The following is a 24,667-nucleotide window of genomic DNA, read 5'->3' as shown; positions in this document are numbered from 1 at the left end:
TTTACAGTGTATATCAAGAATAACAGTAACTGTGATAAGATTATAATGTACGAACCGGATCTGTCTATTTTATTTCTTGTTATAAGTTACATATCTAAAACAGGCATTATGTTTTATAACCAAATGTGATCCAAAAGAAGTCACATACAATTAGTGACAATAATGCGCTCTTAGAATCCAAAATATATGTATCAGTTTTATGTTTCTCCTGTTAAAGTAAGCTGGATGACTTCACTCTCGTAGAAACAAGATTTTTGAAATAAAACAATTAAAATCATCTCACTACATTTCTAAAAGAATTCCTCAGTGAATCCACGCCAGAAGGATGTGAACTGGGAGTTATTAATATTGCACAGTGATGAGAGGAACTTTGTACCCTGTGAAGACTGACTTAACACTCAATCTCTTTAAGGAACAGTTTTCTTGTGTTATCTCAACACCTAATGATAAGCTACAAAGAAGCACTCACCCCATTAGACAAATAGTGTCCACTACTGGAACACATTCTCCATTACCTTCCATTTAACCCTAAAATGAGGAATATCCTTCCTACTGTCTTTCCTTATCCTCATCCCTCAAATTTTCTCACACATTCTCTTGGCAACCTCCTATCGAGCATCCTATGCAGATGACAGTCATTCTTCCTGTACTCAGCATGTTCCACATTGGCACAATATCTCTTAAATGTTTCACTTACTGCTCCTCCCCTCAGACCACTTCTCTGTTTCCACCACAGTGAAGATCACTATTCACCCTAGATGAGCTGGCAGTGTTAGATAGATAGATAGATAGAGAGAGAGAGAGAGAGAGAGAGAGAGAGAGAGAGAGAGAGAGAGAGAGAGAGGGGGGGGGGGGGGGGGGAGAACAGTGGCTGTGTGCGTGTACATATGTTTGCACTGAAGGACGACTTCTGCAGCACTCTTCTATTTGGCAAGTAGTGATCACTATTTTCTACTTATTCTGCTAATAGAAATTCCTTAATAATTAGTGCAACTTAACTGTATAATTGTTTTATAAACTCTGCCTTGCTGATAATTAAAGATACCACAGTAGCAAATGCCACAAATGGTAAATATTGACAGAAATAAAAGATCAGTGAAAAATAAAACTTTATATTATTTACAATACAGTTGACTTAACAAAATGGGATACTATATTACAGAATTCATTCTACATGGACACTGCTAGCCTAAGGTCCAGATCTGTTCAACATTTTTCATAGCAGCTTCGGGACTCTGTTTATAAAACATGAAATATCCCTGTATCTGTGCAGGGCTCACTGGTTTCTTGGTCTTCATCACTGCATCTGCAAACTGTGCAGCTCTTTCACCAACAGCCTGATCAGAATAGAATCTCCTAAACATTTGTTCAACCTGCTGATAACTGCAGTATCCAATGTATTCCTTAAGGTCCACACGCCCAGGTCGAATTAGTGCAGGATCTAACCTGTGAAGAAGCAGGGTTGAATCCTGGTTGTAAGAAGGTACACAAAAATCAGCTGAATACTTACACATGCTCAAATATTGACAAGAGTTTGCTATTTTGTAACTGATCATAACAGAACAAAAAAGGCCGTGACAGCATGCCTTACCTTTCCAGATAATTTGTCGTCATGAAAAGAATGCGAGCTTCTGTTGAAGCAACCCCATCCAAGCAGTTAAGAAGCCCACTAAATGTTACACGATTTAGGCCTTCAAATGCTGTTTTTACTGCAAAGATACCAGGAAAGAAACATCTATTATTCTTTTAAAATTATGATCCTTCAGTAGTGTACAATGTAGCCTTTGAATTTTTATTTGTTTCATTGATAAAGTGTGTGTGTGTGTGTGTGTGTGTGTGTGTGTGTGTGTGTGTGTGTGAGAAACTAAGTACAGCTGGACTTAGCAAATGCAAACATGGTTGTTAATTTACCAGTGGTTAAAGTTGTCTGAGCAGTACCGTTTATAGCGAGCAAAGAAACCATACTTTGGTGTGTTAGTGAATGAATACTTTTTTCAATTCTAACTTAATAGCATGATTGTAGTATGCTAAAAACAGGCATAACTTGTTTCCTGCTATTTTATAAAAGTTTCATGCTCTTTTGTATACATTATGATTGAATGCTCACTGACTGAGCAGGATCAACATATTAAAAATACTGGACTCATTACACCATGTGGTATCAGAATAGCCACTCTACACACTGCTTTCACCCAGTGACAGGCGAGCTGATGACTGATGAATGGCCCTTGTGGCCAAACAAGCATTCAAGCTCCAGTTGTTTCCAGCAGAACTGGCCTCTTCTGTAACAATGTCTGTGCAGCCTTGGAATGGCTTTACAAGTTTGGTGTACAAGTAAAGCAGTATTTAATGAATGTGCATGTGCCTCAAATTAACATGCAGGGGGAGATACCCAGGATAATTAATTTTAGACTCAGTAGACTGCAATGAACAGGCTACGTTTCCAAGATATTTAAAAAAAAAAATTTTTATGAATGCCATGACACTGGACCTGAAAGTAGTATAACTGCTTGTTCTATCATTTTCCCTAATCACGTTTCAGAATCTCTATCCCCAGTGAGTTCAATGTATTTTAAGTTGAACTCTATGTGATTATGAGAGTTATAGATCAGTTGAAATATGACCAGGTGTTAAAATTCCTCATCAGCTGTGATTTAAGTTACATTCTTACTTTCTGACATGAACAAATGAGGAATCACCATAGTCATCAAAAACTGCAATATGTTTCAGACCAGTAATGTTATTAAATTTTGCTCAGACGAGCATCTGGAAGCATATGCAGTAGAAGTAGAATTTCATACTAAATCTTTATAAGATGTCTACATACATGCTCCACCAATCACTGTACGGAGTGTACCAGAAGGTACCCTGTACCCCTACTAATTATTTTCTTTCTTGTTCCACCCACAAAAAAAGCAAAGGAAAAATGACTATCTGTATGCCTCCGTATGTGAGGCCCCCCCTTCTTTCATCTTCGTGGTCCTTATGCGGAATGTATGTTGGCGACAGTAGAAAAGTTCTGCAGTCAGCTTCAAATGCCAGTGGCTTGCAATGGCTTATATAGGTTGTAATAACACTGGATTTTGTTTAATGTAAAACAGTTATCTGTAATATGCTTTTGTCCAATGGAAGACGATATTATTGAGTCACACCACCACAGTGGCATCTGGTGGGCTTACGTAACAGAATGTTTACCCTGATTCTCAGTCGGTTGTCAGCTATGTGGGCACTCTTAGTCAGTGCATTAGTATCATGCTTGCACATAGTATTTCTTTTCTGTTTGACATGCTGATTTCCAGAGAATTTCATAACACTGACACATGTATATGTGATGTAGTGCCATTTACAGTACAGATGAAAGAGATGAGCTAATGTTATAAGGCACAAGGTATGTTGTTGTTCCACATATTGTGGTAACTGGAAATACTTGTGTACAGTGCTATATCATGCTAGTTAACTGTTTTTCCTGTCAACTTCGGTTCTACCTTACTGCAGATTCAAAGGTGGCAACATAGTCTTGCGGAAACCAGTTATATGAACCTAACGGTTGGTTTACAGGCGGGAGAAGGGCCCAAACTACGAGGTCATTGTTCCCTTGTTCCTAATAAAACAATGCCACAAGTGCGAAAATAAAACGGACAAAACATAACACAAAACGGAAAGAAAAGCCACAAGAACAAAGGGAAGGCAACGAACACTAAAAGGGACAAAAGAGGACAAGAAAACAAGAGAGGCACTAGAAACAGAAGAGAGTAAAACATGAAAGCAGATTACAGTGGCTGGCCAACCACGAGAATACAAAGGGAAAGCCAGCCACTCTGCAACAAATTAAAACCTCCGCCCTAAAAGCACTAGGGTGGAGGACACAGAGGGATAAAGGACATGCACTAAAACCAACATAGAAATATAAAACCCACTCTCACAGATAAAATGTAAAACTAAAGCTGCTGTGGAGGCTTTGTCGCCCAACACCGAAGGCAAGGTGCTGGAAAAGTTAAAAGTCTGCCACAGAACAGCTAAAAGTGGGGCAGTCGAAGTCCAGCAAGAGGTGGACGACTGTCATTTGGGAGCCACAGCGACACTGAGGTGGGTCCTCATGACAGAGTGGGTAACCGCATGTTAGCCACGTATGGCCAATGTGGAGCCGGCAGAGGACAACTGATTCCCTGCGAAAGGCCTGCATGCATAGAAGACTTCCACACATTCATAGTCTCCTTAATGACATGCAGTTTGTTGTGCATGCTGTTATGCCATTCTGTCTCCCAATGCCGGAAAACCCCGCGGTGTAAGACAGGACGCAGGTCAGCTTCAGAGATGCCTGTTTGGCCAGCCTGTTGGGAAGTCCATTGCTGGGGATTCCGACGTGTCATGAGGTCCACACAAACACCACGGAACAGCGGGACTGTTCCAGGGCATAGATGGACTCCTGAATGGATGCTACAAGAGGGTGGTAAGGGTAGCACTGGTCGATAGCTTGTAGGATGCTCAATGAGTCAGTACACAGGAGAAGTGATTCGCCAGGGCAGGAGCGGATGTACTCAAGAGCACGAGATATGGCTGCCAGCTCTACAATGAAGACACTGCAGCCACCTGGCAAGAATGCTGTTCAATATGTCCCCCATGAACATATGAGAAGCCTACATGACCATCAGTCATTGAGCCAAACTGCTTCAGAGCCCCGGAACATGTCAAGAATCGAGAGGAAGTGACAGTGGAGAGCGGTGGGGTTAACGGAGTCCTTAGGGCTACGCAAAAGATCCAGACGAAGCTGCGGCCGAGGCGTATACCAAGGAGGTGCACATGAACGGACCGCAAGCAGAGGTGGTAAAGGGCAGGACTCCAGTTTGGAGAGAAGGGACCGCACGCGAACCACAATTGTTAGCCCCGATCTGGGCCTCCGATGCGGGAGATGCAACTGCCGGGAAAAGGAGACCATAATTTGGATGCTCAGGGGAACTATGAATGTGTGCTGCATAACTGGCGAGCAGTTGCGCACGTCTGATCTGCAGTGGAGGGACACCAGCCTCCAGCAGTACGCTGGTCACTGGATTCGTCCTAAAAGCTCCTGTCACTAATCGAACCCCACAGTGGTGCAGAGGGTCAAGTAAATGCAATGCTGAAGGCGCTGCCGAACCATAAACCACACTCTCATAGTCAATTCGGGATTAGACAAGGGCTCTGAAGAGCTGCAGCAGCGTACAGCGATCTGCACCCCAATTAGTGTTGCTCAAGCAACGGAGGGCATTGAGGTGCTCCCAGCACTTCTGCTTAAGCGATGAAGATGAGGGAGCCAAGTCAATCGAGCATCAAAAACCAGTCCTAGGAATTGATATGTCTCAACTACAGTGAGTGGATCGTCATTAAAGTAAAGCGCAGGTTCCAGATGAACGGTACGACACCAACATAAGTGCATGACACACGACTCAGCGGCTGAAAACTGGAAGCCGTGGTCTAGAGTCCATGACTGCGCCTTGTGGATGGCTCCCTGGAGGCGCCGTTCGGCAACAACAGTACTGGAGCAGCACTACGAAATGCATACAGAGAAGGTGAGACGGAGGGCCCAATAGATGCTGCTAGACCGTTAATGGCCACTAAAAATAGAGACACTCAGTACAGAGCCCTGCGGGACTCCATTCTCCTGGATATGGATGGAACTATGGGAGTCACCAACTTGGACATGGAAAGTACGGAGCGACAGGAAGTTTTGGATAAAAATCGAGAGTGGTCCCCGGAGACACCACTCATACAATGTGGCAAGGCTATGATGCCGCCAAGTCGTGTTGTATGCTTTACGCAAGTAAAAAAAGACGGCAATCAGGTGTTGCCATCTGAAAAAGGCTGTTCGGGTGGCAGACTCGATGGACACAAGATTATCAGTGGTAGAGCGATGGACACAAGATTATCAGTGGTAGAGCGACCCTGGCGGAAGCTGCCCTGACATGGAGCAAGCAAGGCACGTGACCCCAGGACCCAACCCAACCGCCAACATACCATGCGTTCAAGCAGCTTACAAAGAATGTTGGTGAGGCTGATGGGCCAATAGCTATCCACATCAAGTGGGTTTTTACCGGGTTTGAGCACCGGAATGATGGTGCTCTCCCGCCATTGCGATGGGAAGACGTCATCCCACCAGACGGTTGAAGATGACGAGAAGATGTCACTTGTAGTCAGATGAGAGATGTTTAATCATCTGGCTGTGGATGCAATCAGGCCCAGGAGCTTTGTGGGAGCAATGTGCAAGGGCACTGAGGAGCTCCCACTCTGTAAATGGGGCATTATAGGATTCACTGTAGTGTGTAGTGAATGAGAGGGTGTTCCCTTCCAGCCGCTGTTTGTGTGTGCGAAAGGCTGTGGGGTAATTCTCCGTGCAGAGGCTCGAGCACGTTACTTGGCAATCACGTTTGCGTCAGTACGTAACTCACTATTTATGGTAACACGGGGGACAGCTGTTGGGGCCTGGTACACGAAAAGACGTTTGATCTTTGTCCAGACTTGGGAAGGTGACGTGTGGCACCCAATGGTGAAAACATATCTCTCCCAACACTCCTTCTTCTGTTGTTTGATAAGGTAGCGAACACAGGACAGAGCTGTTCAAAGGCTATGAGGTGCTCCAGGGAAGGGTGCCACTGTAGAGCTCACCGACGCTCCTTAATTGCTTCAGCGACTTCCAGCGACGACCAAGGGACTGCCTTATGTCTCTGACCACCTGCTCAACCATCACATTGACGTTACTGTGTGGGGGAGATTCAGCGGTGACAGCAAAGGTGAAAGTTCCCCAGTCTGCCTTGGTTCAAAGCCAATCTGGGCAGGCTTCCATGTGCCTGACGCTGGGGTAGTGACACAAAGATGGGGAAGTGGTCACTACCACACAGGTCGTCATGTACTCTCCAGTGGATAGATGGGAGAAGTCCTGGGCTGCAAACTGATAAATCAATGGCCGAGTAACTACTATGAGCCACATTGAAATGTGTGGCGGCCTCAGTATTTAAGAGGCAGAGGTCGAATTGTGACAGTAAAGTTTCGACATCTCTGGCGACAGTAAAGTTTCGACATCTCTGCCTCAGCCAGTAAGCATGGTACCACCCCACAAGGGGTTATGGGCATTAAAATCTCCCAGAAGTAGGAAAGGTTTAGGGAGTTGATCAAGCAGTGCATCTACATCTACATCTATACTCCGCGAGCCACCTTACGGTGTGTGGCGGAGGGTACTTATTGTACCACTATCTGATCCCCCCTTCCCTGTTCCATTCACGAATTGTGCGTGGGAAGAACGACTGCTTGTAAGTCTCCGTATTTGCTCTAATTTCTCGGATCTTTTCGTTGTGATCATTACGCGAGATATATGTGGGCGGTAGTAATATGTTGCCCATCTCTTCCCGGAATGTGCTCTCTCGTAATTTCGATAATAAACCTCTCCCTATTGCGTAACGCCTTTCTTGAAGTGTCCGCCACTGGAGCTTGTTCAGCATCTCCGTAACGCTCTCGCGCTGACTAAATGTCCCCATGACGAATCGCGCTGCTTTTCGCTGGATCATGTCTATCTCTTCTATTAATCCAACCTGTTAAGGGTCCCATACTGATGAGCAATACTCAAGAATCGGACGAACAAGCGTTTTGTAAGCTACTTCTTTCGTCGATGAGTCACATTTTCTTAGAATTCTTCCTATGAATCTCAACCTGGCGCCTGCTTTTCCCACTATTTGTTTTATGTGATCATTCCACTTCAGATCGCTCCGGATAGTAACTCCTAAGTATTTTACGGTCGTTACCGCTTCCAATGATTTACCACCTATGGCATAATCGTACTGGAATGGATTTCTGCCCCTATGTATGCGCATTATATTACATTTATCTACGTTTAGGGAAAGCTGCCAGCTGTCGCACCATGCATTAATCCTCTGCAGGTCCTCCTGGAGTACGTACGAGTCTTCTGATGTTGCTACTTTCTTGTAGACAACCGTGTCATCTGCAAATAGCCTCACGGAGCTACCGATGTTGTCAACTAAGTCATTTATGTATATTGTAAACAATAAAGGTCCTATCACGCTTCCCTGCGGTACTCCCGAAATTACCTCTACATCTGCAGATTTTGAACCGTTAAGAATGACATGTTGTGTTCTTTCTTCTAGGAAATCCTGAATCCAATCACAAACCTGGTCCGATATTCCGTAAGCTCGTATTTTTTTCACTAAATGTAAGTGCGGAACCGTATCAAATGCCTTCCTGAAGTCCAGGAATATGGCATCAATCTGCTCGCCAGTGTCTACGGCACTGTGAATTTCTTGGGCAAATAGGGCGAGCTGAGTTTCACATGATCTCTGTTTGCGGAATCCATGTTGGTTATGATGAAGGAGATTTGTATTATCTAAGAACGTCATAATACGAGAACACAAAACATGTTCCATTATTCTACAACAGATTGACGTAAGCGAAATAGGCCTATAATTATTCGCATCTGATTTATGACCCTTCTTGAAAATGGGAACGACCTGCGCTTTCTTCCAGTCGCTAGGTACTTTACGTTCTTCCAGCGATCTACGATAAATTGCTGATAGAAAGGGGGCAAGTTCTTTAGCATAATCACTGTAGAATCTTAAGGGTATCTCGTCTGGTCCGGATACTTTTCCGCTACTAAGTGATAGCAGTTGTTTTTCAATTCCGATATTGTTTATTTCAATATTTTCCATTTTGGCGTCCGTGCGACGGCTGAAGTCAGGGACCGTGTTACGATTTTCCGCAGTGAAACAGTTTCGGAACACTGAATTCAGTATTTCTGCCTTTCTTCGGTCGTCCTCCGTTTCGGTGCCATCGTGGTCAACGAGTGACTGAATAGGGGATTTGGATCCGCTTACCGATTTTACATATGACCAAAACTTTTTAGGGTTATTGTTTAGATTGTTTGCCAATGTTTTATGTTCGAATTCGTTGAATGCTTCTCTCATTGCTCTCTTTACGCTCTTTTTCGCTTCGTTCAGCTTTTCCTTATCAGCTATGATTCGACTACTCTTAAACCTATGATGAAGCTTTCTTTGTTTCCGTAGTACCTTTCGTACATGATTGTGATACCACGGTGGATCTTTCCCCTCGCTTTGGACCTTAGTCGGTACGAACTTATCTAAGGCGTACTGGACGATGTTTCTGAATTTTTTCCATTTTTGTTCCACATCCTCTTCCTCAGAAATGAACGTTTGATGGTGGTCACTCCGATATTCTGCGATTTGTGCCCTATCACTCTTGTTAAGCAAATATATTTTCCTTCCTTTCTTGGCATTTCTTATTACACTTGTAGTCATTGATGCAACCACTGACTTATGATCACTGATACCCTCTTCTACATTCACGGAGTCGAAAAGTTCCGGTCTATTTGTTGCTATGAGGTCTAAAACGTTAGCTTCACGAGTTGGTTCTCTAACTATCTGCTCGAAGTAATTCTCGGACAAGGCAGTCAGGATAATGTCACAAGAGTCTCTGTCCCTGGCTCCAGTTCTGATTGTGTGACTATCCCATTCTATACCTGGTAGATTGAAGTCTCCCCCTATTACAATAGTATGATCACGAAACTTCTTCACTACGTTCTGCAGGTTCTCTCTGAGGCGTTCAACTACTACGGTTGCTGATGCAGGTGGTCTATAGAAGCATCCGACTATCATATCTGACCCACCTTTGATACTTAACTTAACCCAGATTATTTCACATTCGCATTCGCTAATAACTTCACTGGATATTATTGAATTCTTTACTGCTATAAATACTCCTCCACCATTGGCGTTTATCCTATCCTTGCGGTATATATTCCATTCTGTGTCTAGGATTTCGTTACTGTTCACTTCCGGTTTTAACCAACTTTCCGTTCCTAATACTATATGCGCACTATTTCCTTCAATAAGAGATACTAATTCAGGAACCTTGCCCTGGATACTCCTGCAGTTTACCAATATTACGTTAACTTTTCCTGTTTTTGGTCTCTGAGGACGGACGTTCTTTATCAACGATGATAATGTCCTCTCTGGTAAGCCGTCAGGTATTTTATCGTTTCGCCCAAGGGGGGGGTCCCTCTAACCTAAAAAACCCCCGTGTGCACGCCACACGTACTCTGCTACCCTAGTAGCTGCTTCCGGTGTGTAGTGCACGCCTGACCTGTCTAGGGGGGCCCTACAGTTCTCCACCCAATAACGGAGGTCGATGAATTTGCAACCATTATAGTTGCAGAGTCGTCTGAGCCTCTGGTTTAGACCCTCCACACGGCTCCAAACCAGAGGACCGCGATCGACTCTGGGCACTATGCTGCAGATATTAAGCTCAGCTTGCACTCCGCGTGCGATGCTGGTTGTCTTCACCAAATCAGCCAGCCGCCGGAAGGAACCAAGGATGGCCTCAGAACCCAAGCGGCAGGCATCATTCGTTCCGACATGTGCTACTATCTGCAGCCGGTCACACCCAGTGCGTTCAATAGCTGCCAGAAGGGCCTCCTCCACATTACGGACGAGACCCCCCAGCAAGCACACCGAGTGCACACTGGCATTCTTCCCCGACCTACCCGCTATTTTCCTGAGGGGCTCCATAACCCGCCTAACGTCGGAGCTCCCTATAACTAATAGGCCCGCCCTCTGTGACTGTCGGGACCTTGCCGGAGAATCGGCCACTGGCCCAACAGGCGAGGCATCCTGTGGTGGCTCGGAAACGATGTCATCACCACTAGGAAGCACCCCGTACCTGTTGGAAAGGGGTAAGGCAGCTGCCACGCGGCCAGATCCCACCTTTGCCTTTCGGCCAGGCACGCGCGAGCCCACCACTGTCTGCCATTCACCCTGGAGTGATGGCTGACCGGTAAGATGCTCACTGCCGGAAGACGCAGCGACATCAGGGGTTCCATGTGATTCCAAGGCCACCGAAGTAGGCATAGGTCTCACCACAGTTGCCCCAACGCCACTACGAGCCGACGCCTGCGCCTCGAGCTCGATGAGCCTAACAGACAAAGCCTCCACCTGCCCCCGAAGAGTGGCCAATTCTCCTTGCGTCCGCTCACGACAACCACAGTCCCTACACATGACTATGTTTACCCTACTCTATACAGTGACAAATTCCCAAGATAATCTTCTGATGAGCTACTCTGATAATCAAGAAACACTCACTGAAATACGAGACGCGAAAACTACGCTAGGTTTTCCCAGAAAAACTATTTAAAAGCTAAGCGCAGCAAATAAGTACAAAAGCGCTTTATACAAACAGTACTCGCTGCTGCTGGTGCTCTCGCTCTGGCTGTCACAAGACAACTGCTGATTCAAGTGACTAGTGGCTAACGGTCGCGAAACAAACAAAAGACGGTTTTAGGGCGCTTCCTGTTCTAAACGATCAAGAAAACACTAAGAAATCTAACACGAAAACTACGTAAAGTTTTATCAAGAACTGTTAGTTACTATGCAGAGCAGATAAACACAAATAGAATCCCTTCCTTAGTGGATGGTCGTAAACAAAATGCAAAATAAACGCTTTATACAAACAGTACTCGCTGCTGCTGGTGCTCTCGCTCTGGCTGTCACAAGACAACTGCTGATTCAAGTGACTAGTGGCTAACGGCCGCGAAACAAACAAAAGACGGTTTTAGGGCGCTTTCTGTTCTAAACGATCAAGAAAACACTAAGAAATCTAACACGAAAACTACGTAAAGTTTTATCAAGAACTGTTAGTTACTATGCAGAGCAGATAAACACAAATAGAATCCCTTCCTTAGTGGAAGGTCGTAAACTAATACATTCAGGGGTACTGCACCATCTGGAGGAAGATATACATTGCAGACAGTTATTTAGCTGTGTTGTCCTTATTCTGACATCCACAGCTTCAAGAGGGGTTTGAAGGGGCACATGTTCACTACAGACCGAGTTTAGGACATTAACGCAAACTCCACCTGACACTCAATTATAGTTGCTACGGGTTCCTGCAATATCCCCTATAGCCGCGGAAATGCAGATAGCAGATGTAAAGCTAAACAGTTGCCATAGCTCAACCAGGTGGTGGAAAAACTGCCGCAAATCCACTGGAGGATGACATCGTGAGACTGGGAAGGCATGGAACATTCAATGAGGCAGTTTACACCTCAGAGTCACCTGCTGCCACCGATTTATTGCCTGAGCATCTATATCCATTGTTTCTGAGGGTCTGGCGAGATCTACGTCCTCAGCGGACACCAAAATTTCCACCCCATCCCCAGCCTCAGAGCTTTTAGGTAGCGATGGTGTGGGTACCACCGCAATTACTTGGTTTTCTTTTTGGATTTCTCTCACCGCTCCTTGGGTTTCCCTGGCTGGGAGGACTTCACTGGCTCAGTCTCTGGGACTGAGGATGAGTGTGAAGCCCTACGACCAGCTGCTTTTGGGCTCTTCAGCAACTGGAGGGTGTCATCTTTCCCACTATGTAGGAATCAACATGGATTTCGGAAACAGCGATCGTGTGAGACCCAACTCGCTCTATTTGTTCATGAGACCCAGAAAATATTAGATACACGATCCCAGGTAGATGCTATTTTTATTGACTTCCGGAAGGCGATTGATACAGTTCCGCACTGTCGCTTGATAAACAAAGTAAGAGCCTACAGAATATCAGACCAGCTGTGTGGCTGGATTGAAGAGTTTTTAGCAAATAGAACACAGCATGTTGTTATCAATGGAGAGACGTCTACAGACATTAAAGTAACCTCTGGCGTGCCACAGGGGAGTGTTATGGGACCATTGCTTTTCACAATATATATAAATGACCTAGTAGATAGTGTTGGAAGTTCCATGCGGCTTTTCATGGATGATGCTGTAGTATACAGAGAAGTTGCAGCATTAGAAAATTGTAGCGAAATGTAGGAAGATCTGCAGCGGATAGGCACTTGGTGCAGGGAGTGGAAACTGACCCTTAACATAGACAAATGTAATGTATTGCGAATACATAGAAAGAAGGATCCTTTATTGTATGATTATATGATAGCGGAACAAACACTGGTAGCAGTTACTTCTGTAAAATATCTGGGAGTATGTGTGCGGAACGATTTGAAGTGGAATGATCATATAAAATTAACTGTTGGTAAGGCGGGTACCAGGTTGAGATTCATTGGGAGAGTCCTTAGAAAATGTAGTCCATCAACAAAGGAGGTGGCTTACAAAACACTCGTTCGACCTATACTTGAGTATTGCTCATCAGTGTGGGATCCGTACCAGATCGGGTTGACGGAGGAGATAGAGAAGATCCGAAGAAGAGCGGCGCGTTTTGTCACAGGGTTATTTGGTAACCGTGATAGCGTTACGGAGATGTTTAACAAACTCAAGTGGCAGACTCTGCAAGAGAGGCGCTCTGCATCGCGGTGTAGCTTGCTCGCCAGGTTTCGAGAGGGTGCGTTTCTGGATGAGGTATCGAATATATTGCTTCCCCCTACTTATACCTCCCGAGGAGATCACGAATGTAAAATTAGAGAGATTAGAGCGTGCACGGAGGCTTTCAGACAGTCTTTCTTCCCACGAACCATAAGCGACTGGAACAGGAAAGGGAGGTAATGACAGTGGCACGTAAAGTGCCCTCCGCCACACACCGTTGGGTGGCTTGCGGAGTATAAATGTAGATGTAGATGAAACCTGGGAAGGGAGTGATGCAAGGGACCCCTTCCTAGCAAGAGAAGCCGAAGAAGACTTACGCTTGTCCGGCTTAGAAGTGGGGGTGGACGTCCCCAATGGTTGGGAGGGGGTGGGTGTGCAGGAGCAACAGGGAGGGAAATGCGCCACCCCCCTCCCATCAAGGGGTGAACTGGGTTGGCAGAGCTGATGGTGCCAGAACTGTTGTAGCAGTGGCGTAAGACGATGTCATACGCCCAGGATGCAGGCGTTCAAATTTTCTCTTAACCTCAGTGTAGGTCAGTCGGTCCAGGATCTTGTACTCCATGATTTTCCCTTCTTTCTGGAGAACCCTGCAGTCAGGTGAGCAAGACGAATGGTGCTCTCTGCAGTTTACACAGATGGGAGGCGGGGCACATGGAGTACTGGGATGATATAAGTGTCTGCAATCTCGGCATGTGACGCTGTAAGTACACCGGGAAGACAAATGGCCGAACTTCCAGCACTTAAAGCACCGCATCGGGGGAGGGATATAGGGCTTTACATCACACAGGTAGACTATCACCTTGACCTTCTCGGGCAATTTATCACCCTCAAAGGCCAAGATGAAGGCACCAGTGGCAACCTGATCATCCTTCAGACCCCGGTGGACATGCCAAATGAAATGTACACCTCATCGCTCAAAATTGGTGCACAGCTCATTGTCAGACTGCAAAAGAAGGTCTCTGTGAAATATGATACCCTGGACCATACTTAAGCTCTTATGGGGCGTGATGGTTACAGAAACATCCCCCAGCCTGTCACAATTGAGTAACTTCCGTGCCTGGGCAGAGGATGCTGGTTTGATCAAGACTGACCCAGATCTGATTTTGGACAAGCCTTCCACCTCCCCGAACGTGTCCTCTAAATGCTCAACAAAAAAATGAGGCTTCATTGTCATGAAAGATTCCCCATCACTTCTTAAACATACAAGGTACTGGGGCGAATAAGATCCGCTGCCATCCCTAGCCTGATGTTTCTCCCATGGTGTGGCCAGGGAGGGGAACGATTTGGGGGTTGTACTTCTGTGCGTTGAATTGAGCTCGTGATCACTTAGAGACTGCTGGTGTTTCATCACCAGCAAGAGATGATGGACTACGCTTCATCACGTGTCATCCGCCCTGATGCCACCCACTCCGATCAGGGGTCCTCCCCACGGGCGCCACCCAGTCGCAGCAAAGGCCACTGCCAGGAGTCCCAATGCCCCAGGGGGATGGGCATGTATCCCTTGACATACGTGGCAAGTTAACGGTGCAGGCATCGGCAAAACGATCCCTATGTGGTCAGGGGGCTACAGCCAACAGGGTACACGGCGGCCTCACCACAACAGACTGGCTACCACACTGGATATCAGGTGCAAAGAAGTCCATGGTCATCGTCGAGGCAGAAATCGACACTGCATAGTGCATGGTGGAAAATGCACCTAGGAAAGTGTTCTTGCCCAAGAGATGGAGAATGGGCAGGACTGCAATGATGAGAAAGGGGGCTAAAGATCTCAATGCACGATGGACACGATGCACCTTGTAAGGCGCCCTTCCCTAATTGGCTCACTTGTTGGGAAAATTTTGAATAATGGAGGTCAAACCCTACAGGGGACCATCACAAAAAGGCCGAAACGTGTGAAACTCCTTTGAGTCGCTTCCTACGACAGGCAGGAATACCTCGGGCCTATTCTAACCCCCTGACCCGCTTTACTAGTGATCTTGGTGTTTGAAAGTTTCCTCAGAATCCACACTATTGCGGATCACCCTCATGCTGATAGAATATCACGAATATTGTTATTTTTGTACATCGCCTAACACAGAAACTATTATTCCTAGAGAAAAAAATTAATATGACCTTTTTTTGTAAGAAATGTAACATAGTTTAATTTTGTACTGGCAAACATTTTAGCTAGAAGCTGCAGTTTGAGTTATTCAATAAAATCACAAAAAGGGACCTCTCCCCCCAATGCTCACTGTCCACCGGTCAGGATTATTAGTATGTTGTTCCTGACATTTCCTCTTACCATTGTACAAAAATTTGCGACTAGATGAAGTTTTTCCCCTTATTTTCCTTCGTTGACTGTTCTAGTGTCTGGTCTACATACGTGACACAACTGATGATGGAAACTGTTTCACTCTGCTTCTGAACATACAGAAATATTATGCTTGCATGAAGCTCACATTTGGCATAAGACAATCTTAGTGCTATTAAGTGCTTCTGACATTGTGCAATAACAATTGCACTATATTCAAGCCTTACACTTCTTCCTAGAGGGTGTCCCAGAAGGAACGGTCAGTATTCGGGGATATGACAGGTATGATCATTTGAAGCAAAAAAGTCTAGTAAACTTGGGCTCTAAAATGCTTAATTAAGAGCTATGAGCACTACATCTTTGCTACTGTGAAACTTCTCTTCTACTGAAAAAGTGCCCACAGCTCTCAAGGTACGCAGTTTAGAGTCCATGTTGGCTAGACTTTTTTGTGTGTGAATTATTGTTCCTTTGTATCGCTGAATATTTACCATTCCTCCTTTGACACCTGTATGCACATACTTTCTAGTCCAACTAGACATGCCATAAAAAGTACCATTCAACTCTCTCTTACTGACTTCCTTCAAACTTTAACAAAATTAACTGTGACCCATGGACCTTGCCATTGGTGGGGAGGTTTGCGTGCCTCAGTGATACCAATAGCCAAACCATAGGTAGGAAAAAGAAGAGAAGGAAAATTAGTAGGTGAATCTGGACTGGGAGTAAGGAATGCAAGAGGAAGCTGTCTCATAGAATTTTGCACAGAGCATAACTCACTTGTCACTAACACTTGGTTCCAGAATCATGAAAGAAGGTTGTATACGTGGAAGAGGCCTGGAGACACTGGAAAATAGATTATATATTTCAGATAGATTATATATTGGCAAGACAGAGATTTAAGAATCAGGTTTTAAATTGTAAGACATTTCCAGGGGCAGATGTGGACTCTGGTCACAATTTATTGGTTATGAACTGTAGATTAAAACTGAAGAAACTGCAAAAAGGTAAGAATTTAAGGAGATGGGACCTGGATAAACTGAAAGAATGAAAAGTTGTAGAGAGTTTCAGAGAGAGCAGTAGGGTACATTTGGCAAGGACAGTGGAAAGGCATACAGTAGAAGGAGAGTGGGTAACTTTGAGACATGAAACAGTGAAGGCAGCAGAGGATCAAATAGGTAAAAAGACGAGAGCTGGTAGAAATCCTTGGGTAACGCAAGAGTTATTGAATTTAGCTGATGAAAGGAGAAATTATAAATGCAGGAAATGATGCAGGCGAAAAGAAATACGAACGTCTCAAAAATGAGATCAACAGGAAGTGCAAAATGGCTAAGCAGGCATGGCTAGAGAGCAAATGTAAGGATGTACAGACATATATCACTAGGGGTGAGATAGATACTGGCTACAGGAAAATTAGAGAGACCACTGGAAAAAAGAGAACCACTTGTATCAATATCAAGAGCTGGTGGAAAACTAGTTCTAAGCAAAGAAGGAAAAGAGCAGAAAGGTGGAAGGAGTATATAGAGGGTCTATACAAGGGTGATGTACTTGAGGGCAAATTATGGAAATGGAAGAGGACGTGGATGAAGATGAGATGGGAGATAAGATACTGCAAGAAGAATTCGACAGAGCACTGAAAGACCTAAGTCAAAACAAGGCCTCCGGAGCAGACAATGTTCTGTTAGAATTGTTGATAGCCTTGGGAGAGCCAGTCCTGACAAAACTCTTCCATCTGGTGAGAAGATGTGTGAGACAGGCGAAATACTCTCAGACTTCAAGAAGAATATAATAATTTCAATTCCAAAGAAAGCAGGTGCTGACAGGTGTGAAAATTACTGATCTATCAGTTTAGCAAGTTACGGCTGCAAATACTAACACAAATCCTTTATGGTAGAATGGAGAAACTGGTAGAAGCCAACCTTGGGGAAGATAAGTTTGGATTCTGTAGAAATGCAGGAACACATGAGGCAATACTGACCATACGACTTGTCTTCAAGGTAAGTTAAGGAAAGACAAACCTCTGTTTATAGCATTTGTTGACTTAGAGAAAGCTTTTGACAATGTTGACTGGAATATTCTCTTTCAAAGTCTGAAGGTGGCAGGGATAAAATAGAGGGACCGAAAGGCTATTTACAATTTGTACAGAAACCAGATGTCAGTTATAAGATTCCAGGGGCACGAAAGAGAAGCAGTGGTTGCGAAAGGAGTGAGAGAGGCCTGTAGCCTATCCCTGATGTTATTCATTCTGGATACTGAACAAGCAGTAACGGAAACCAAAGAAAAATTTGGAATAAGAATTAAAATCCAGGGAGAAGAAATAAAAGCATTGAGGTTTGCCGATGACACTGCAATTCTATTAGAGACAGGAAAGCACTTGGGAACAGTTGAACAGAATGGACGGTAACTTGAAGGGAGGATATAAGATTAACATGAACAAAAGCAAAACGAGAACAATGGAATGTAGTTGAATTAAATCTGGTGATGCTGAGGGAGTTAGATAGGAAATGAGAAAGTAGTAGATGAGTTTTGCTATTTGTGCAGCAAAATAACCGATGATGGTCGAAGTAGGGAGAATATAAAATGTAGACTGGCAATGGCAAGGAAAGTGTTTCCGAAGAAGAGAAATTTGTTAATATCCAGTATAGATTAAAGTGTCAGGAAGTCTTTTCTGAAAGTATTTGTATTGAGTGTAGCTATGTACGGAGGTGAAATGTGGACGATAAACAATTTAGACAAGAAGAGAATAGAAGCTTTTAAAATGTGGTGCTACAGAAGAATGCTGAAAAATAGATGGGTAGATCACATAACTAATGAGGAGGTACTGAACAGAATTGGGGAGAAGAGGAATTTGTGGCACATCTGGACTAGAAGAAGGAATCAGCTGTTAGGACACATTCTGAGGCATCAAGGGATAACCAATTTAGTATTGGAGGGAAGAGTGGAGGGTAAAAATTGTAGAGGGCGGCCAAGAGATGAATACACTAAACAGATTCAGAGGGAATAGGTTGCACTAATTACTCGGAGAGGAGGTGGTTTGCACAGGATAGAGTAGCACTGAAAGCTGCATCAAACCAGTCTTTAGACTGAAGACCACAACAAAAAACTACATAGGTGGCTTCTGAACCATACAATTACTAGTAACATTATCAAAAATCACAATATGGATTCCTATAATGTTGACAATTTTGTGTTTATTTGAACCTTTCATGGCAGCTTTCCCGAAGAAAAATTTTCTTGGCATTCAATGGAGTGTAATTTCAAATGAAATTCTCAAGCTTTCCACAGATGTGCCTGCCACCATCCTCAGAAGTAAATCTACCCACTGCCATGTTGGCAGGACAAGAGCACCAGTAACCTTCTACAAGAGGGCCAAAGTGGTGTGTGCATGGAAAAGCGCATTGGGCCAAGGAACTGAGCACGAAGCACAAATTATTTGCAACACATATACAAAGAACATTAGTGACACTCCAAAGTCAGTCAGTCTCTCTCTCTCTCTCTCTCTCTCTCTCTCTCTCTCTCTCTCTCTCTCTGGAGTAAATCACTTCTTAATTGCACACCACTTGACTAAAAAAGAAACTGTATTTTGGTCTTGAAATATTTCATTATGATATGATGAGTTTCATCAGGATCAGTTAACTTAGTGGGCAGTGTATGAGCAATTTGCTACTCACACTTTTAGGTATTGTACCATAAGGCCTGTGTTATGTGGATCTTACGCTGAAGGTGAACATCACTAATAGAAACACATTTGGTAAATATATGAATTTTTAATGTAAGTCTTGTTTCTTTTGTGCTGGACTTTGTAATAAACTAGTTAATGTCAGGTTGTAGCAGACTATCCTACTATGTTGGTTATCCAAAATTTATTGTATGAGAACTTGTCTAGTGCAAAAGGGTTAAAGCTGTATTATTACAACAACAGACAACACAATTGGTTGAATACTGAATTATACAGGTGATAAAGGATGAACACAAAAGTTATTTCACAAAATAACTCACCTTGTGAAGATTCTTCACGGCTGACAAATGCTGCATCCACATCCTCCAGTAATATTATACTCTGCTGAGGAGCAAGGCTCAATAAATGGTTGAGTCTGTCATCAGTGAGTCCTCTATCACTTAGGTTAAGTACACAGATGCTGTGCTCCAACTCACCAGCAAGTGCTGTAATGAATGAGGATTTCCCACAGCCGGGTGGGCCATAAAGAAGGTATCCTCTACGGTAAGGAATTCCTAAAAAATATAATTTGAATCACAATCTTTATCACAAATTATAGGGTGTGACAAACTTACTGTTTATATAGCAGGTGAGTCTCTCTCCTCTTTCCTTTTTAAACTTTCCAACCTATCCATCTCTCCATCCCCAACAGAAGAACAATTAGTTCCTAAAATAGGAAGTGTGTCACTTTTGCTGTTGTATGTATCGATTGGCAGTACTACACATTCTGTCACCTGAAAGTTATAACTTGGTAGTAGTTTTGTTTCATAATGTATTTAATTATAAAGCTAGAAAGTTTGAAAATCCTAGAATGTAGGAAAACCGGCAGTAGTAATTTACTTAAAGGGAACTTTAACAAAAGCAAAGCACCTACTTGAGCACTGCCACAAGTGGAACAGCTGAAGCAGTTGAGATGAATCACCAAACTTCAGGAACTCATAGTTCCTCTCAGATATAGCTACTTTTTTCTTAAACCAATTCTAGTTTTCTCTTCTTTTGCTAAAGAAACTCAATGTTTTCCCCAATTTGTGCCTGCTCTGTTTTAATTGCCCCATTTGTGGCCAATGCAAGTAACTGGTACCCTCACTTATATGTACTTAATAATAATTGTTTTGGTATTGTGGTATCGGTCTACCAGTAAGTTGCTGACATCAGCCTTCAACAATAATAAGAAACGTGTGAGTACACCTGCATAGATAGGTGTGTAAGGAAGACTTTCTATTGTCACTCAATGTCAGTTGCTTTACAATGTGATATTTCAAAACATGGTGTCAGCATATATTTTCATGAGTACTGTGTGTATATGGGTCAATATTGGATCAGTATACTTGGAGACCCTCCAGGTTGTGTAACCTAATGCAACTATATCCTAAATTGACAAATGTATTCACTTTCTCTCATAACACACACTGCTACAATAGGTGCTGAATGGTAATCTGCAAGTGCTTCTGTTCTGAATGTAGTAATAATAAAACAATGGCACCAACTGAATCTTTCATATGATGTACATTTCATCAACCAATGGCATATATTTATAGACTGTTTTCCACAGAAAAGAAAAAGGCACAAAGTGAATATATGTAAAGATGGGAGAGAATGTAAGATGTGCTGAGCATCACAGAGGAAGATCTACTGGCAGGCTCCATCGAAAAGAGTGTTGCAGTTCCAATCACAACTTGTGCTCAGTCTTCTCTAGTACTTGTCTAAAATTAATGACTTTATACTTTGTGTTTATAATATAATTTTAGTTCCCGGCATGTATCTCAGGATAATTAATAACTGAGTATGGCAATGTCACTCAAAGATTCCTCATGTGTATAATTTTTGTCAGTGTATTCTGCATCGGTGAATTCACACTATCAATTTTCAGTTGTTTCTTGTCAAATGGCTGCACTATCACTAAAAGGATAGTTTCTTGCTTGGTACTTCCAACTACCCCTGAATATCAATAGCTGGAGTTACAGCAATTATTATGCACATGATTGAGATAAGTGTTATCGCCACGGTGTTCACTGAAGAATACCACATCACAGTTTTGTTGAAATGGGAAGCTAATATTCATTTTTTGGAGCTCTCTCTCTCTTTTTTTTTCCCTGCAAAGTGTTTACAGATCTTTCCAACACTAGTTCGAATTTCAAAAATATTCTGTACATTTAGTTTCACCTCATAGGTAACACGGAACTCTGTGTGAATGTTTTACCGATTGCTACGGAGATTAAACAGATGCCGCCAACTGAAACAATCATTTGAAAAATATGGGCAAAGATTACGTGATGTATGGAATGTTGGATACACTGTTAGACTAACATTTAAATAGTACAACCATCTTATATCAAACAACTGAAAAGCTTGATATTGCGAATTCACCGGCGAGAATACACTGACAAAAACTATACGTATGAAGAATCTTTGAGTGACATTGCCACATTCAGTTATTAATTATCCTGAAATAAATGCCAGGAACTAAAATTATACTGTAAACACAAAGCATAAGTTTGTTAATTTTAGTGAAGCTTGCACTTACAATGCAGAGCAGTCCAATTTTTAAAAAGAACTGTGTGTTGAAAGGATGCTTTCACTCAAAGGGGGGAAAATAGAGGCAACCACTTTAATTCGTGCCTGCACCCACACATTCACACACAACAGACCCCGTAATCAGTATGGATAGTCTATTGTTACCTATGCTATATGTATGTTTTCAGGAATCAACTGGGAATTCTGGAGCAAGTATGAAAAGATCAATGCTTTACACAGACACTCTTATGGTACACAATGAACAGGTTGTAGTTATTCCACACATCTATTTTTTGTATGAGGTAGGGCCACCTGAAGGCAGAGGATCAATTCCATGCCAAGTGGTCTAGAAGTTCTTGCTTGGCCATCATGGATTTTGATGAACATTCACTCACATTCCCAATAGACATTGGTACAGCTTCACGACCACAAATTGAATACTTCCAGAGATTTAGTAATTAGTTTGACCCCATAGCGCAACCTGTGAATTTTCAGCAGCTTTGAGACAGAATATCTCCGGTGATATTTTCTTGAAAGAAACAAAACTAGACCATCTGGTACAATGTTTTAGGCTCTCTTAAGCAAAACAATGACAAAAAAGATTTTCTGGGCCATTTTCTTATAGGTAATAAGAAATAACGTCATCCTAAAAAAACAACCTTTTTTTATATCTCTAGAAGTAAATCACAGGATAAGCCTGGAACTTGGCACCTAAGGTCTTAGAATATAAATTTTCGTTCTCCTACTGCTTTCAAATAGTTTAGAAATTGAGGGTGAAGCTGGCAATTTTTCTGAAAATGTCGAAAATGGTTATTTTTGGCCGCATAAAAAAAAAAATAAATAAAAAATAAAAAAAATGAGTTCTGCAAATTCTTTTCAATCATTTTCATTAGAAAGGACTTGTTGTGGTTTTGTAATGCGAGCATATAAAGCTCTAAAAATGACATGGTGTAGGTGAATTGAAAATGCATCCATATTCCACTGGTACCCAAATCTGAGATCTTTTACTATGTTCTACAATTGTTAAGTACTCTCTGGGGAGGTAATATCAAAAGTTTTGATGACTGGGTGAGATAATCAGCATTCCCACTGCCACAGGGGCCATGCCTGATAGCTATGGAAGAGCAGCCATGGGTGAGATTCTTAACCCCTAGTTCCCAAGCCTGATAAGTCTTTCAGTACATAGAATCCCAAGATTAATGATGCAGTTCTGTATGCATTAGAAGCCAAGCTACAAGAGGTCTCTTTTAGTATCCTAAGCTTATGTTTACTTCAAGCTACAGGTTTCATTAATTTGCTGTAGAATGACATGAGGTAAACTATACTGGCAGCCAGATGACATCACTGATGGGATCATCTAGAATTAAATTTTGATGAGACAGAACCAAAAAAAATTACAATTTACACATATAATTGCCTCAAATTATTGGGGGGGGGGGGGGAGGGGAGGGGGACGGGATGGAGATGGAGAGAGAGAGAGAGAGAGAGAGAGAGAGAGAGAGAGAGAGAGAGAGCAGTTTTTCTGACTCAAGCTCATTTCCTAGTCAGCAGGACTTTTGATACTATCTTCCACAGAGAGTACTAAACAATTGTAGAACATAATAAAATATGTTAGATATGAGTACCAGCAAAATTTTTAAGGGACTTATGCGCTCTCATTGCAAAATCAAATATATTCTTTGGGTGGTTTAGAACATATTTGTAGTGAAAACAGTTTAACACTTTCGAGACGAGCGACGTAGCTCCTACGTCGGTCTGACAGTACCCTAAAAAGACGATCAACATAGCTACTACGTCGGCCGATTATCAGCGATGTTAACGACTCCCAGCACATGACTTTCATATTCTGTAGGTTTAAAAGTACACTCTGGTTATCCTAGTACCAAGAAAAAATTATAGATGGCAGCATATGTCACTGTTGGAGGTGGTACAGGAGTATATTTTGAGTCATTTGCTTCGCCACGCTCACGCTCGACTTACAACAGGCGCGCGGCAGTTCGAAACTTTAGATTGTTGTCGGCTGATAGCTTTGCGCTTTATTTTCGTCATGGCCTTGCGAGATGAAGAAATAGAGTTTTTATTGAACAACAGCCCTTCAGAATTAGATGGAGAAATTGCAGATTTTGACATTAGTGATGGTAAGCTATTTTTTGTCCGAATTTTCTGTAATTCTGTGGTTTGATTCCTGGTTGGAAAAAAGATAATTTTTACGAATTTTCTTATAGATGAAAACGATCGCTTGGACGGTGAACCATCAGGAAGACCTGAAGATGAGGCTGTTGACATCGTTGTCACAACAAACACAACTGGTCATTCCAATTTGCCATATTCTTCTGGCCAGTGGACAGATGACGATACAATCACTCCCCAGCTTCCTGTTTTTTTCTGAATCCTGTGGAATTCAAGATGGGATTGACCAACATTCTTCAGTGTTTGATTGTTTCACGTACTTTTTCAATGAAGAACTGGGGACACTGATCAAACGAGAGACAAATCGCTATGCTAGAATGACAATAGAGACACTAAGTGCTACAGGAAAACTGAAGCCTCAGTCAGTGTGGTGTAAGTGGACAACAGCGAAACTCGGTGAACTGTATAAATTTTTTTGTATTATTTTGCATATGTGCCTAGTCAAGAGACCAAAACTATCTGACTACTGGTCAACAAATCCCGTGTTGCAGTCCTCATTTGCGGCAAAGTGTCTGCCAAGAGATATATTTTTGTCAATTCTACGAATGTTGCATCTCCTAGATAACGCAACATATATTCCTAAAAACCAGGTAGGTCACGATGCTATTC

At 42.9% G+C, this 24,667-nt stretch overlaps 1 protein-coding gene across 1 annotated transcript in view; it reads right to left on the bottom strand.

Moving 5' to 3' along the window:
- Positions 1 to 1,092: 1,092 nt before the first annotated feature.
- The window catches only part of LOC124777408 (mitochondrial chaperone BCS1), a 44,810-nt gene continuing 21,235 nt past the window's right edge, over positions 1,093 to 24,667 (bottom strand). Inside the window, exons 4-6 of the mRNA XM_047252803.1 lie at positions 19,636 to 19,869; positions 1,592 to 1,709; positions 1,093 to 1,446 (exon numbers count right to left, since the gene is read on the bottom strand). Coding sequence (XP_047108759.1) covers positions 1,185 to 1,446; positions 1,592 to 1,709; positions 19,636 to 19,869 — 614 coding nt within the window. The 3' untranslated portion in view covers positions 1,093 to 1,184. The remainder of the gene's footprint in view (positions 1,447 to 1,591; positions 1,710 to 19,635; positions 19,870 to 24,667) is intronic.

The sequence above is a fragment of the Schistocerca piceifrons genome, chromosome 2 (assembly GCF_021461385.2).
Source record: "Schistocerca piceifrons isolate TAMUIC-IGC-003096 chromosome 2, iqSchPice1.1, whole genome shotgun sequence".
NCBI classification, from domain to species: domain Eukaryota; kingdom Metazoa; phylum Arthropoda; class Insecta; order Orthoptera; family Acrididae; genus Schistocerca; species Schistocerca piceifrons.
The sequence above is the reverse complement of the archived record's forward strand: the minus strand, read 5'-3'. Positions and strand labels throughout refer to the sequence as shown.